This window comes from Quercus robur, chromosome 2 (genome assembly GCF_932294415.1).
Source record: "Quercus robur chromosome 2, dhQueRobu3.1, whole genome shotgun sequence".
In the NCBI taxonomy this organism is placed as follows: Eukaryota; Viridiplantae; Streptophyta; class Magnoliopsida; order Fagales; family Fagaceae; genus Quercus; species Quercus robur.
Window position 1 is genome coordinate 8,369,111 of NC_065535.1, and position 13,152 is coordinate 8,382,262.

General features: G+C 33.6%; 2 protein-coding genes across 3 annotated transcripts; both read right to left on the bottom strand.

Annotated features, from left to right (window-relative positions):
* Positions 1-1,685: 1,685 nt before the first annotated feature.
* LOC126694310 (extensin-3-like) lies at positions 1,686-2,126 on the bottom strand. Its single transcript, XM_050390492.1, has one exon. It carries the CDS (start codon positions 2,124-2,126, stop codon positions 1,686-1,688), a length of 441 nt encoding a protein of 146 aa, XP_050246449.1.
* Positions 2,127-6,895: 4,769 nt separating this feature from the next.
* Positions 6,896-10,729, bottom strand: LOC126712183 (uncharacterized). 2 transcript variants are annotated; one of them, XM_050411407.1, is made up of 6 exons: positions 10,230-10,729; positions 8,676-8,802; positions 8,036-8,175; positions 7,838-7,897; positions 7,682-7,750; positions 6,896-7,295 (listed from the first exon to the last, which is right to left on the bottom strand). In XM_050411407.1, exons 1-6 carry the CDS (start codon positions 10,428-10,430, stop codon positions 7,224-7,226), a joined length of 669 nt encoding a protein of 222 aa, XP_050267364.1. In that variant the 5' UTR covers positions 10,431-10,729; the 3' UTR covers positions 6,896-7,223. The 2 variants fall into 2 exon arrangements, with proteins under 2 accessions (XP_050267364.1, XP_050267362.1); XM_050411405.1 differs by having other exon boundaries at positions 7,838-7,900; positions 10,230-10,728.
* Positions 10,730-13,152: the final 2,423 nt, after the last annotated feature.

Genomic DNA, 13,152 nt, shown 5'->3' on the forward strand with positions numbered 1-13,152 from the left:
TTCTTCCCCTACTAGATCCAAAAGCATCATTTGTCATCAATTGGCAGGCCAGTACATCTAGGCCCAGCTAGAAATTGATCACCAACGGTCCAGCTTGGGCCACTATCCCAACCCCACCTGAGTTTTCTGTATAAGTTGGGTCCAGACTGAGTACCCTCCTGCAGATCAGAACTATAGAAACTCATTAGGATTAAAATTAAAACAATGAATGGTACTCAAACTAATTAATTGGGCCCAATTAGTATCATCTTCTTCTTCTTTTGGTGTGCCTGCGCCATAGTTGCATTTCAAATGACCGCTCATCCATGTTTCTAAGTTTTCCAGTTTATGTGAGTTTATTAGGTTTGTCTCTCGCAATTTTCATGACTGTGACCATCTAATTGATCCTTGTGGTACAAAGTACAAACTTTCTAATGACACTTCTTGCACCAAACTTGCATCATTTGACCAGGTCAAAGTTTCTGTGCTTCACCAAATAAAAGTAAGAATTGGTAAATTTATTTGATTTCATAAAATCTTGATCGATGCAAGCCCAATTTTCATCTAAAATCTATTAGCACTCATTCTAAAGGCGATGTTTTGAATTTGAAATTGGTCAACTATCAAATAAATAGATGAGAGGTAAAAAAAAATTGTCAAATAAAAAAATATTAATACATCAAACTTCATATATTTTAAATTTCGTTCGGTTCCTTCAAAAATATTCTATTCCGATACATAAATCAGTGCACTAAATCTCGTATACTATTTCAATCAAAATTCTAACACGTATCCATTATGGTGAAATTTAGATGTTTTGAGCAAAACATGTATTCTAGACCAAAGTTGCTTTAATGACTTTCTTATAATTTTTTTAAAAGAAAGTTCCCAGTTCCCACTTTTATGAGATTTTATTGAACGTTTTTTGTTAGTTTAATTATGTATGAGATTTGTCAAGAGCCCTATAGCAATTGTTTGGTACCTTTTGTAATTATCAAACTATTAAAAAAACAAAAATTATGTATGGGAATTTGTGAGCATTTGGCTTGTTTAATTTTGTTTTAGATTTAATGAACCTTCCTGAAATAGTATACATGTATACACCGATATTAAAATATCCTGTTTTAATAATTCATCCGAAATGAATTCAAAACTTTGCTTCATACCCCAAATTTTATACATAGTTATATCTATCCAAACTTTCAAATCACATAAAAACAATTATCCATTTTGATAAGAAAGATTATTACAATTTACATTTAAAGGAAAACGAAAAGTTTTTAAGCACTTGCATTTGGCTAGTGTAAGATTAAGATAATGCTGATTTTGATGCAGTATAAAGAACAACAATTAGATGATTAGATACTCATTCCCCAAAAAAAAAAAAAAAATGGATGATTAGATACACTTCGGCAACCACCCAAAGTAGTAGTACATCTTAAAATAAGGTAAATCCTGAGTTCAAACTTTCATGAGCAATGGCTTGATGTTCAATTGGTTTGAAAACTATTGCTTTCTATGGTCTGAACTCACTAATGCTCTATGACTAAAATCAGACTTAACCCATCTAGCTACCTGATAGTGCACCTGCAGAGTGCAGACCCCTCATTCTTTAGCCCTCGGCTAGCCTATTAAAAGAAAAGAAAATCACTTTGATCGTGTACTTTTACATCATGAATCACTCTCTACTCTCTGTGTTAACTCAATCATGAAAGCCGATGCCTTGGTGGAGGTGGTGCATGCAAAGGCTGTGAGTGTTTTGGAGAGCAAGGAGGCCTAGGACTAGGTGGTGGTGGAGAATAGAAGTAGAACGATGATGGTGGTGGAGGAGAGTAGAAGTAGAACGATGATGGTGGTGGTGGAGAATAGAAGTAGAACGATGATGGTGGTGGGGGAGAGTAGAAGTAGAACGATGATGGTGGTGGAGGTGGTGGTGGAAATCTAGGGGCCACAAAATGTGGAGGTGGTGGGTATAAAAACTTTGATACAATTGGAGGACTCCTTTGATTGCTGTAGTCATGACTACCATGGTGTTTGGATTGAGTAATAGAGAGGTAATAAAGAGAAGGGTATGAATAAAGAAGCGTAAATGAGTTGAAAAGAAACACAACTACCAAACTCCACATTGGTGTTAGATTGGAATTCATGACTTTATTTGAAGGAAGAGCTTGGTAGTTGTTGTAAAGACTGAAGACAAATTTATAGGCCAATAGAAAGAAAGCGATTTTATTAAACTAGTCTGTAAAGTAGGACACTAGTACTAAAAAGCGGAGTCACACGGACCCATATAGGGTGTTTGGTCAACTAAGAAAATAAATTTTCTGGAAGAATGTAATCAATGCCTCTGCAACTGAACCACCTCCAACTTTTTGGGCGTGCATAGTGCTGCTTGTGCTAAATTTCTTACCTGTTTGTTCGGCGGGAACGTGGATTTGAACTTTTGCTTCCGCATTTTGTGGTCTAATTTGGATCTTATAGTCTTATCTAGATGAATGTTAGATATAGTTGCATTGACATTGAGTGTCAAGCTCAATGCTCATCATGTATTTGGCCCATAATGGAGCACCAACTATTTTCTCTTTTTGTTGTTATAATCATATTAGCACAAAATAAAGACATGCATGATAGAGGGTTGGAGCTGATTACAAGATTGGGCCCCAAAACTTTATAAGATTTATGATTTTACCATTAGATTTATGGGGAATCGGTAAATCAATGTTAGTGGCCAAAATAATTAAGCTTTTGGGGGTTGTAATAGAATAAATGATAGGTATAGATATGATTTTTTTTATGAGAAGTGTCACTATTATAATATTTTCACAATAAATTCTACATAGTAAGTTGTCACTGGTTCTAATTTAAACCCAACACAAAAATTACTTTTTTTGCCCATTAGTAATAGCCAGTAACAATTTGCTACTTAAAATTTGTTGTAAAAGTGTTGTAAAAATATTGTGGACATAGCATTTTTCTGGATTTGTGTCTCTAAAAATGAATAATTTTGTTTTTAATTCTTTCTCTCTCTATCCAATCTTTCTTGTCTCTAATATATTCTCTCACTTAATATGGAACTATATTGCAGATTATGCATCAAGGACATCAAAAGTCAACAAATCTACAACACACATGGATTCACTATTACTTCTTCCTGCCTTAGCCAAATGGTTTGTGCAATAATTTCATTATTGATTAGTTTTTTAGAGATGGGCCTCCACAAACAGTTAAGAGATTGATCTGTAATCAGAGATTATCAATCGAAGAGTGAGATAGAAGTCATAGAACCAAATTGAAAGTGACATTGAGTTTATAGAAAAAAAGGATAAGATTAGAAGAAGAATTTTAGTATGTTTTGTATGAGTAATTATTTAGTATTTTGTGAATATGGTACCACGATACTCTCTCACATATAAATTCAATTTTCTTTCAAACACCAACTGAACCTTTTAAAAAATGTTAGATGCACATAACCATTTGCTTTGGGTAATATAGGGAGAGAGATTGGAGTAAGAAAAAAAAAATGGAATTCAAATATTAAACATCCAGATTCGCATTGGGAAATAATATAAAAAATAGTTTTTTATGTGGAAAAAAAAAATTTGAATTCGTTTTGGGGAGAAAAGAAAAGGTTTAATTTTAACCATCAACAATAATTTTTCAATTGTCTTCAAAACTAGGCTTATCTTTCATAATATGCAAAGTATGTTGTATGTCTCTTCTAATCTCTATGTTTTGTTGGTTTCTAGACTAGCAAATTTGGCTGCTCACACACTAGTTAGATGGTCTCTTAATTGTAAAGTTTTTGGTTTTTTTGATTTGGATAGTTGTCCTCCTTGTTTTGTTTCTTTTATCAGGGGTGAAATTGGTTGTTCCTTGTAATTTTCATCTAGTTTGAATAATATTAATATATATATATATATATATATTTTAATTTTTATACTACTACATACTCACATTTGTGAAGGATACAAGGGAGGAGTACATCTTTCATGGTTGATAATGCTACAAATTTGACTAGGAGCTAAGATTAGGAGACGATGGATTAAGTCATTATTCCTTAGAAACTTACTGTCAATTTCCCTTCAGAGTTTGACGAAGTAACGAGTGAGGACCGAGTGTGAGGTGCGTGACCCTACTAGGAAGAAACCCATCATATTCATTTTTGTCCGACTTTGATTTTCCTCTTCTTCTTTTTTCCCATCAGGTGAATTGTGGACAAAACAATGGTTCAGATGGATAAGATAACTGGGTCCCATTTGAACTGAGTCGCTGATTTTCAAGGAACTTTATAAAGTAAAATTTCTCAATATTCAAACATCTTTTTATTAAAAAAAAAACCAACCACAACCACAAAAACTAAAACAAAGAAAAGATTAGGGCCTGTTTGACACGTGAGTTTAATCAAGAGTTTTTAGTATTTAAACACTAAAAATTATAAACTCCAAAAAGAAATGTGTGTTTGGTAAGAGTATTTGAGTCACCGTTCTTAATTTAAAGTATTTAAACGCTGTATTTTGAAAACTCATTTGAAATAGTTTTCAATTTTTGAATAACAATTTTGAGTGACATTATTGTAATTATTTTGAAAAACGTGAGACCGAAATGATATTGACAACACATAAAACACACATTTTTCTTAAAAACACATGCTCATACCAAACACTAATTTGTGCTTTTTCACTTTTTAAAATATGTTACTAAAAACTTGGTATCAAACACATTTTTTACATTATAAGTACTTTTTTTTTTTTTTTTTTAGAGGAACATTATAAGTACTTTAAACCTATGTTTTCGCAACGATTTTTTTAAACGTAGTTTTCAAATCATTTTAAAAACAAATACATAAACTCTTTTACCAAAATATATATATTGATGGAAATTTCTGTAACACGAACAAACACTATGGACGCCCTCTAAACCTCACAAATTAACAAAACCCAATTAAACAATCGCTTATCACATGGTAATTTTTGATGATATAGCTTATCCATGTAAAGTTTTCTTTCTGTTTTTAATTGAAAGAAACCAAAAATAGAAACTCTCCCTCTCTGTGTTTCTCCTTAACACAGCCACCATTTTTGTCAGCACCATGCCAACTAAAGTAGCCCTAAGAAGATCCTCAAATAAATTCTGGTTCTTATTTCTTAGAACAACTTGAAATAAATAATAATAAATTATCGGCATGACTATACCAAGTGGACATACATTGCCCCATATGATATGTCATGTTAATCAACATCCTCCGACAGATCTAACTTACTAAAATGGACTTTAATAACTGCGACTTTTTAAATAACTCCTGTTTGAAAACGTCATTTCAAACGTATCAAAGTTTAGGTTGTGGCAGATTGTTTGCAATATGCCTTGTACTTGGTTGATATTCTAGTAAGTAGTAGCCATCCATTATAATTTTTTTTTTCTCGATCACCGTGTCAAGGAGTGGCCATTTTATTCTCAAAAGAATATTTTGATTATTTTCCACGGTGCAGCAATTAACCGTACTAGTCTTGATAAACAGCTCTGGCAGATTGGGGACAATGCTCAAGATGTTTCATCACAAACGGACCAATTAGATATTACATTAAAATTTCTACAATATAATCTTCCATCAACTAGTACTGTATTTATTTCTAAAAAAAAAAAAAAAAAAACCTGGCACTATATTTAGCAAAAATATTTGTTTTTTTTTTTTTGCCTCTTGGTAAATTTACTCCCCTTACTCACTCCTACCAAAATTCATGCAACTCATTGATGTTTCCAAATCAGATATTCAATGTTCAAATCTCTCGTACTATCAAATTATTAAAAAAGAAAAAAGAACAGAAAATTACTCACCCACCTAAAAGAAACCCACAAATTAACACTCGATTCCACTCACCATCCTATGCTTAGGAGGGCTGAAAATTTCATTTTGTGGTCCACAAGATATTGGCTTTTTTCAAAGGTTGAGTTAGTCGTAAAGGAATGATACCTCAATTACTTTAAAAAATTCTTTATTCCAAACAAGGTCAAAGACCAACATCCTAATGGAGGGTTCGGTTCCTCTTCATAAAGAACAAGAAAGATATAGCGAAGTATAACATGTGCAGCCGCAGTTATGACCCTTTCTAATACAATAAAAACAAAGGTGTGTAGCCTTACACGCACGGCAAAGTAAAAGTTTTCATGGACCATCTAGCATGAGTCCTAAGGCATTATTCTAGCAATAAACAAGACACAAAAACATAACTTGTACACTACGTTATTCATCAGAGTTAGCTGCTTATTTATGACATTATAAAACAGACACAGACAGCACAGATTATTAAAACACGCAACTAACTGAACTTAAAGATCATCTCAGGACAAGTAAAAAAATATAACTACATGCTACAGCGAACATTCTAGGAGGAGTTATGAATCAGATGCCAACATTTGCACTATTTGTGTTCAAAACAATCGGGGACCATCCCGGTTGTTTTGAACACATAGCAAAGGCATTTTAAGTTCATGTCATCTGGTTATTGGGTCAAATCACATTATAATAAGTTGACTAGAAAATTATCCTAGGATTTGGCAAATGCCTGAAAAGAGATTTAAGGGACTTGGCAATAACAAAGTAGTAACCAACTAATCATGACCCATGGACGTGACACAATTAGATAGAGGCTAGAGCCATATGTGTCATGGAAAATGTTAAAGACTTACAGTTACAAGTGAAGCCCGACCAGTCAGATAACTCCGCGTTAATAAAGACACAGGGCAAACAGTAAACAAGGATGATATATCCAAGTGGTGCCCCACCACGACTTATGAAGTATTACTATGTATAGCGCCCATTATGGTGGAGTAAGTTCTTTACAACCGCTTTATTAACTAATGAATCACCTAGCTAATTCTAAAGGATGCAAATGGTGAGCAAATTTTCAGTGCAAAGAAATAGGAATAACAGTATATAAATATTTACATTTTAAAAACCCACTTCCCCAAGTCAGCAATACATTCACCAAGTTCAGAAAGATAGCCACATGGACTTCTTTAGAGGTTTGGTCACCAGTTTTACATATATCTACATAGCTACACTATCAAAAAGCAAGAACCTCTATAACTTGAACAGAGTATTACTAGCCTACTAACCGAAATGAGAGACATAGACAAGCCACAGATAAATTATGCTATAGACATCACTACAGAGGGAAGTGGACATTTAGATACCAGTATCTGTTAGCATAGACAACCGAATGCAATGCTCTCTCCATCTCTCCAGGTCATTTGCACACAGTCTTCAGTCTCTTTGCAGCCTGAACAAACCCCACAATGACCTGCAACTCGTCCATTTGCTTCACCAACAGAAAAATGTGTTTTTTCAGAACAGAATAAAGCTTCTAATATACAAAAGCTGCTGAACTTAACAACTTAATCGCAACAAACAAAATACAGAAAATAAAATTTTCACAAAATAAAAATCATAATTTGAAAAACTTAAGCTTGTTTTATTTGGAATTTCAGGGAACATCCTTAACAATCAAGTAGCAATTGTCATATAAACATTTTCAGTGATTCTTACAACTAAGGTTTCAGTCACCATCCCAGCACCCTGAGCTGAGGTCCCTACTGTTCTCTGTTTGATTATTCATTATTAAAAAATGAAAGCAATGCATACAAACATGTGCACGCAAACACACAGAACAGAATGGAGGGGGGCAGAAACCAATTTTGCAAGTACCTGTGACATGAAATGCCTCTGAACAACATCTACTAGTTGTTCTTTTGATGGGTTGGGGAAAGCATCCACCTAGCAATCCAATATGTTAGTAACATAAAGAGTGCCCTACTAGTGGTAATGGATCGATAATATACTATCGCCCACTAAGAAACTCACAAGATTAAAGTGTCGCCAATATCTCCACAATGCAGCAATCTCCAGTTTGCTTAAGTCAACCTTCTGCAAAGAAGATGTTTCAGTAGTGAACTTAACAATTAACAGTAAATAAGTTCAACAATAGACTACAAACTTTCTTTTTACACCCTTTTTTTATGAAATCTTGCTAAGAGATGGAAAGGGTAGAAAGAAAAATACCGTGGACCCACGAGGAGTGGAAACAGATCCCTTAGACTGTGAGTCACAAGAGAGGGATCTGCTCATAGTCCTATAAGATGACCCGGATGATTTGTGCATTCTATGCCTCGATCTGTGGGACTTTTGAGTGTCATCTGATGCTGAGAAACCAGAAACAGCACAACCACGATTAAAAAGTGTTGTGGGTCCAATACAAGGATAAAGACATAAGACAACAGGGCTTTTGAAAAATAGTAAAAGTAAAAGTTGAAGGCACAATGGATCCTATGCAACAACCTCAATCACTTTTCTCAAAAATTCCAAACCCACAATTAAAGAGGCAAAAGAAAACAAATACGTAGAAAAGGTCCACCCAAAGGCCATAGCCATGTACCTCCAAGTAAGAAATGGCAGTCACCACTGGATGGCACTGCCAGCAAAATATACCTTCACCATGGTATCAATCTATACTAAGATTTTTCTATTCAAAAGAAGTCAACCTTCAAATTCCGAATCGATACATGTAGAAGAAAACCACAGTTTCACAAGAACTATGTTTTCCTAATCACTGTAACTTTCCAAAGAATTCTCAAGTCAAGTAGCCAAAATTTAATGACAGCAGAACAAAACCTGTACAATAGAATTCATTAACCAAACTCACCCATATCTGAACCATTCCATGGCACATGTTCAAATTCAAGGTCATCATCTTCCTCATTACCAGTTGGAGCTTCAATTACACTGAGGGCATTCCTCTGAAGCTTTACTTCTATGCCGTTTGTGAGAACCTGCAAATGGTACAATCAAGCACCATTGTCAGGACCAATACAAACGTGCCTAATGTCATACTCTACTACAGGAAGTGAACCCAAAATCAGAAGACTTGCAGGACATAGACAGAAAATATGAAGCGTTACAACCAGTCAACTCCTATTCAAATCAATATAAACAATTAATTTCTACTCTGGCAATCAGACAAAGCATACCCAATTTCACAGCATTTTTCATTTAAAATTTAAATCAAGTGATAACATGGATTAAGAAACACTTCAAGAAGCTAAAGTTAGAGCTTATATAAATCAGAGAATAAAGGAATTGATCAAAGAGGGACCAGAGAGCTTAACCATTTTGGAAATGATAGCATGTGAATTGCGAGACAAACCCAATAACAATAAAAAATACTTTCTCATTTTCAACCTGAAACAATAAAATTAACTATTGAAAATTCAAAGCGAACGGCAATTCAATATGATTCAGAATTTTTTTTTTTTTTTTTTAATTCCAATCAGATTAAGCTAAAATTCCCAGACCAAAAGAACATACAGCTTTAGTGAGCCACAAAATAATTGCACTTATAAAATCACTTAATCCACTAAAATAGAAATAAAAAGGAAATAACCGGAATACATTTCATAACAAAATTAATAAAATAATTAAGAAACAGAATCTTTAGATCATTAAAATTTAGTAATTACTGAGAATTCAGCCCAAGGATTAACATGCAATTACTTCAAGCAATTCAGTCATGCAAGCAAAAGTATACCAGTATCCAAAAAAGGAAAAACAAATCCTAACATTCAGAGAAAGAACCTCCCTCATAAGCAAAACATGCAATACACACAGCTAATCATAAATAAAAAATAAAAATTCAATGCTTTGACCAAAACCCCAAAAGCACTCATATAAAATTGGAAACTAAAATCTAAGAAAAAAACCAAATTAATTACAAACCAATCCCAATAAGGCAATTTATAATCCACATTATTAAAAACCTACAAAATCACCAGATCCATTGATAAAACCAGGCATGCAATCAAAACCCATATCCAAAAGGTCAAATTTGAAACTAATTATCCCCATAGATCATCTAAATTCACCAAAAAAATTGCAGTTGAATAACCCAAATTTTGAAAAATTGTATCCAAAACAACAAGCTGGAACAATAAATTAATGCACCAATACCTCAACAATGGATTCAAATTCAATTTCAAACTGATATAGATTAAAAGTAGGACAAAAAAATGTTGTAAAAAACCAAAAATTGGCCCACATTGCTTAAAACACTGACAATCAAACCCACTAAAACACAAAATTCAAAGTCAAAAATTGCAACAAAACCACATTACAACCCAAATTATTCAAAGACAACAAGAAAAACATCAAAACCCATTTCACCCATTTCCTAAAAGACCTCAAATTGGATGAAGATAATTACCAGCCAATGCCACCCGCCAAGTCCAACGGCCTTCTTGACCACACCTTGAAGACCCACAAGCACCGATTTTGTACGGTTATTACCGGTAACAACCACCTTGGTGTGGCGTGGCAGCACAGAGAGCTCCTCTTCACTACTGTCCCCACAGCTCTGTAACTGTGAGAAACCGCCATTAACGGAACTCTCAACCGCCTCAAGCATTTCCGTTCCAACTCAGTGAGTTGAGTTCCACCGAATTATAACCAACAACAACAACAACAAAAATAAAAAGAAACAAAAAACAACCTCGGTGGAAACTGAGGAATCAGAACCTGAAATTACATTTATTCGAAAGATCATGCATTGCTCATTTCGTACGTGTGGGTTTTGGAGGCAGAAGAGAGAGAAATTGAAGTGAAATTCGTGGTTTTCTCGGAGAGAAAAAACACAGTTTTTTTTTTTTTTTTTTTGGGTTAGAGAGAGAAAGTGTGAGTGTGTGTGTGTGTAGTAAAATGTGTTTTTGTGTTGAGAGTGACTGGTAGTGTTTATTGGTGTGTTGCTATGAATCCCGGAGTGGGTGAACGGACCAATGTGAGAGTGACACGTAACATAGTAGGAGTTTTGGTGTGTGAGGAGCTTAGGTTGCGGCATGATCCCAAATACCACTAGCGGGTTTGAGGTTGTTTTACCAGTGTTGACCGTTTGACTGGTGGCAAAGGAGAAAGTAGGGGATGTTAAATTACGAATTTACCCCACTCTTATGCTTCTTTTCAATTGCTACTTGCATTGCAACACGTTGTTTCAAAGATAATTTATTTTTTTAATTTTCAAAGTATTTTTTTTTTATAGTGTAATGCTTGGTTCACTAGAGCCGACATAATTTGGACACATTGTTGTATGGTGTCCGATTGGTGTTATGGAGTTTGGAGGTAAGACAAGTCTTTTTTTTTATATGAGTTTTCAATTTCCATTTTTCAAAGTTTCAACTCAATAAATTGGTTCACAAAAAAATATTCCTTCAAAAGTAAAATAAAAATCTAGAATGCTTTTGATACGTTTATTTTTTTATTTTTGACGATTTGATATTTAAAATGGGAGAGTAAGAATTTAAATTTTGAAAGTCGGATGTGTTGAGTAAATTATAAAACTCTCAACGTTATATAATATGTTTACAATTCTTGAAATTTGAGATTTGACAATTACAATGCATTTAGATACTTTTTATTAATTAGTTGTCACTTGCCAAATGTACTATTTTAGTGAATACATTTTCTTTTTAATGAATTGGTTCTCAACTTCAAATTTTCAAAATATTTGTATTCAAACAAATATCAGAACCAAAATGAGTGGCTTTATATCTCATACTTGTTCTACACTTCTTCTTTCCAACTTGAGACCAATCATTTTAATTTTTCTAAAAATATATTTATACCCAAACTAGTTAAAATTTGAAACCCATTGAATTTCCCTTTTGACTAAATTTAGAAAAGAGTCACAAAACTAGTTTAGTGACAAGAAAAAAAAAAAAAAAAAAAAAAAGTGCTACATGATCATACAATAAATTCAAGTGGTTTTGTGTAAACAAGTATATCTTCCCTCTCTTTTAAAACCTTTATCCAATTTTATATCAAGTAGAATTAATTAGGGCAAAACAGAAAGTAGAATAAAAAAATGAAAAGAAATGGGTGGTTGGTAATTTTAGTTGGGGAAGGGAACCAAAAAAAAAAAAAACAAATGAGGGAAATGAGAAAGTAACGTAGATGGGAACGTAACGGACACCCGAAATTCATCAGCGGGGCCCACGTGTGGGGGGAAGGCTCTACCTGCCGTCGGTGTTGTCTTATCCAGCATGGGATACCCACTCACTCAACCAAACAACACACGAACCCCAAATCCCCAAAATTTTAAATAAAAAATACACACTTTTTGTTTTTGGAGGGGTTTTTTCTTTTTCTCCTATTTCACACCTGATTTTCCCGCCACAACTAATCAATAATGGCCGTGGATCTAGGTTGACATACATCACGGCCGTTGGATCGTTTTGGCATCAGTCTAGCCGTTTGATTTTAGAAAAAGCACTAAGTGAACTCGAGGTGACAGTTGTGATTGATAAATAGAAAAGTAAAGTAATTTTAGGAAATTTTTAGATATTTTAAGAGTACAATGATATGGTACTCTTTCTTTTTACATTTATAGTATAGAAAAAACACTACGTCACCATATTTCGAGAGTGTTTGATTTTTCATCAAAGCAGGACTTATGACATAAAAGTGTGTAAATAGATTTTTTTTTTCCCATTAATAGTGGCCCACATGAGGTCAAATACAAACTTGTCAATTAATTGTTGGGCCAAATTACATACTTTTACCCTAAACTATTATTTTGATTACATTTAAACCATTTGAGCTTGAACTATCAAAACGCATAACCCTAATTCTAAAAATATTTTACACTTTACTCTTTACTATTTATTTTGCTGTTAACTATAATGGAATTTGGTATTAATAAACCAACTTACCAGTCAACTTGCTATTTTAGAGAGAACAATAAATTGATATTTTAGTGTTAAATTGCATTTGATTTGATACCAAAACAAACAATAATGTGTATATTGAAACATAGTTATAACTTTAGGGAATAGTATGATTCAATTTTAAGGGATTAAAGTATAATCACTAATAAATTACTGTTAAAAAGTATAATTTGTGGAAATAGTCTTGTCCGTGAGAACGCTATTACAAAAATCCTTTGGAAGCAACAGCAGTCGTATGAAAAGCAGACATGTTCACATAACATGTGTAATGATCATAAAGTTGAAAGAGGTAGTGGACCTTTTGGACTCCTCGGCCAAAAGCAAAAGGGTAGGGACAAAAAAGTAAATTAAAATTTTTTTTAACTAAAGGTGGTGGAATGTATCTACTAGGTAGCACATGTATAATGATGG

Bases quoted from the DNA above. Each gene is read 5' to 3' on its own strand.
- LOC126694310 (XM_050390492.1), bottom strand. From the start codon at position 2,126: ATGAATTCCAATCTAACACCAATGTGGAGTTTGGTAGTTGTGTTTCTT.
- LOC126712183 (XM_050411405.1), bottom strand. From the start codon at position 10,430: ATGCTTGAGGCGGTTGAGAGTTCCGTTAATGGCGGTTTCTCACAGTTA. The intron at 8,803-10,229 runs GTAATTATCTTC...TACCATTTGCAG, and splicing joins TTGGCGGGTGGCATTGGCTG to GTTCTCACAAACGGCATAGA. The intron at 8,176-8,675 runs GTGAGTTTGGTT...CTGGTTTCTCAG, and splicing joins ATGGAATGGTTCAGATATGG to CATCAGATGACACTCAAAAG.